General features: G+C 44.5%; 1 protein-coding gene across 1 annotated transcript; it reads left to right on the top strand.

Moving 5' to 3' along the window:
• The first annotated feature begins 256 nt into the window (after positions 1–256).
• Positions 257–1713, top strand: LOC119581650 (rhodopsin-like). The gene is made up of 2 exons (XM_037929774.1): positions 257–345; positions 479–1713. Exon 2 carries the CDS (start codon positions 479–481, stop codon positions 1604–1606), a length of 1128 nt encoding a protein of 375 aa, XP_037785702.1. The 5' UTR covers positions 257–345; the 3' UTR covers positions 1607–1713.
• The last annotated feature ends 128 nt before the right edge of the window (positions 1714–1841 follow it).

Raw genomic sequence — 1841 nt, 5'->3', positions numbered from 1 at the left:
CATAAATTCTACACATGCAGGGATCATCAAGCCTGAAAAGAAAATGTGTCCCATAAGCCACAAACGACCATGTACTTCTGCACATTATATTCAGAAGTACGCGCAAATTGATATTGATAAAAAAGGCAGCTATGGTATAATGTGCCAAGCTAAAAGTTGCCCAGACACTAATTCAAATACCAGGAAGTCGGTAATCTGATAACGCAACGCTTCAGCTGACTATATAAGAGCTGCATAGAAACCTGCACCCCAGTTACCTTGCGGGACTCAACCAGAGAGGGTGCCACACGTCGAAGTAGTTCACTTTTGAAATTTCTTCGGTTTCGTTGAAAACATCTTGTAAAGGTAAATACATATGTGTTAGTGTGTGTTTTTGTGGATACACATTTATTTAATCATCAATATGTCTATATTCACATACAGGAAACACATTTTCGCATTTTAGTACACAATTCCCTATATCATGAATTCATTACAGATGTCGTCGTGGAACAGTCCAGTCCAGGACACTGTCCTACCATCCACCAATCCTTATGGCAACTATACAGTGGTAGACACTGTGCCAGAAAGTATGCTCCATATGGTACATTCTCACTGGTATCAGTTCCCTCCCATGAATCCTCTCTGGTATGGTCTTCTCGGCTTCTGGATGACTGTCATGGGAACATTATCTGTAGCTGGTAACTTTGTTGTCATCTGGGTATTCATGAATACCAAGAGTTTGCGAACACCTGCCAATCTGTTAGTTGTCAACTTGGCCATCTCCGATTTCTTCATGATGGTCACCATGACTCCTCCTCTCCTGGTCAACGCTTATTGGGGAACATGGGTTCTCGGAGCATTCTTCTGTGAGATCTATGCCTTCTTCGGTTCTTTCTTCGGCTGCGTGTCCATCTGGTCCATGGTCTTCATCACTGCTGACCGATACAATGTCATCGTCAAGGGAGTATCTGCTGAACCTCTCACATCTGGTGGTGCTATGATGAGGATTGCTGGCACTTGGCTCTTCACTCTTGCCTGGTGCCTTCCTCCCTTCTTCGGATGGAACCGTTATGTGCCTGAGGGTAACATGCTTGCCTGTGGTACTGACTACTTGACGGAGACTGAACTCTCCAGGAGCTATCTGTACGTCTACTCTGTATGGGTATATCTTTTCCCTCTTGCCTACATCATCTACAGCTACACTTTCATCGTTAAGGCTGTTGCTGCTCACGAGAAGGGAATGCGAGAACAAGCCAAGAAGATGGGAGTCAAGTCCTTGAGGAGTGAGGAAGCTCAGAAGACCTCTGCTGAGTGCCGTCTGTGCAAGGTTGCTCTCATGACCGTTACCTTGTGGTTTGTGGCATGGACCCCCTACTTCATCATCAACTGGGGAGGTATGTTCAACAAACCCATTGTCACTCCTCTCTTCTCCATCTGGGGCTCTGTCTTCGCCAAGGCCAATGCCGTCTACAACCCCATCGTGTACGCCATCAGCCACCCCAAGTACCGTGCTGCCCTTGAGAAGAAGCTGCCTTGCCTTGCTTGTGCTACAGAGGGCCGAGATGGTTCTGACACTGAATCCACTGCCACTGCTCAGAGCACTGAAAAGACCGAGTCAGCCTAAAAACAAACATTCTTTAAATGTAAATGTTTTCTAAAATGTAAATGGCGCAAGGAAACTTGTCCCGAATCCCTTGTTATTGAGTTCAAATAAACACTCCCAGCATGAAATACTCGACTTTGACGCTAACCTAAAAAATTAAGTAGTTATAGCAAAGAAACAAGAAAGAAAACGTTTAAATCGTCCATAAGATATTTGGCAAACACTTCTTAATTATAACAAGAAAATTAGGGAAGCT

The sequence above is a fragment of the Penaeus monodon genome, chromosome 15, assembly GCF_015228065.2.
Source record: "Penaeus monodon isolate SGIC_2016 chromosome 15, NSTDA_Pmon_1, whole genome shotgun sequence".
Taxonomy (NCBI): domain Eukaryota; kingdom Metazoa; phylum Arthropoda; class Malacostraca; order Decapoda; family Penaeidae; genus Penaeus; species Penaeus monodon.
This window is presented reverse-complemented; position numbering and strand designations above follow the sequence as displayed.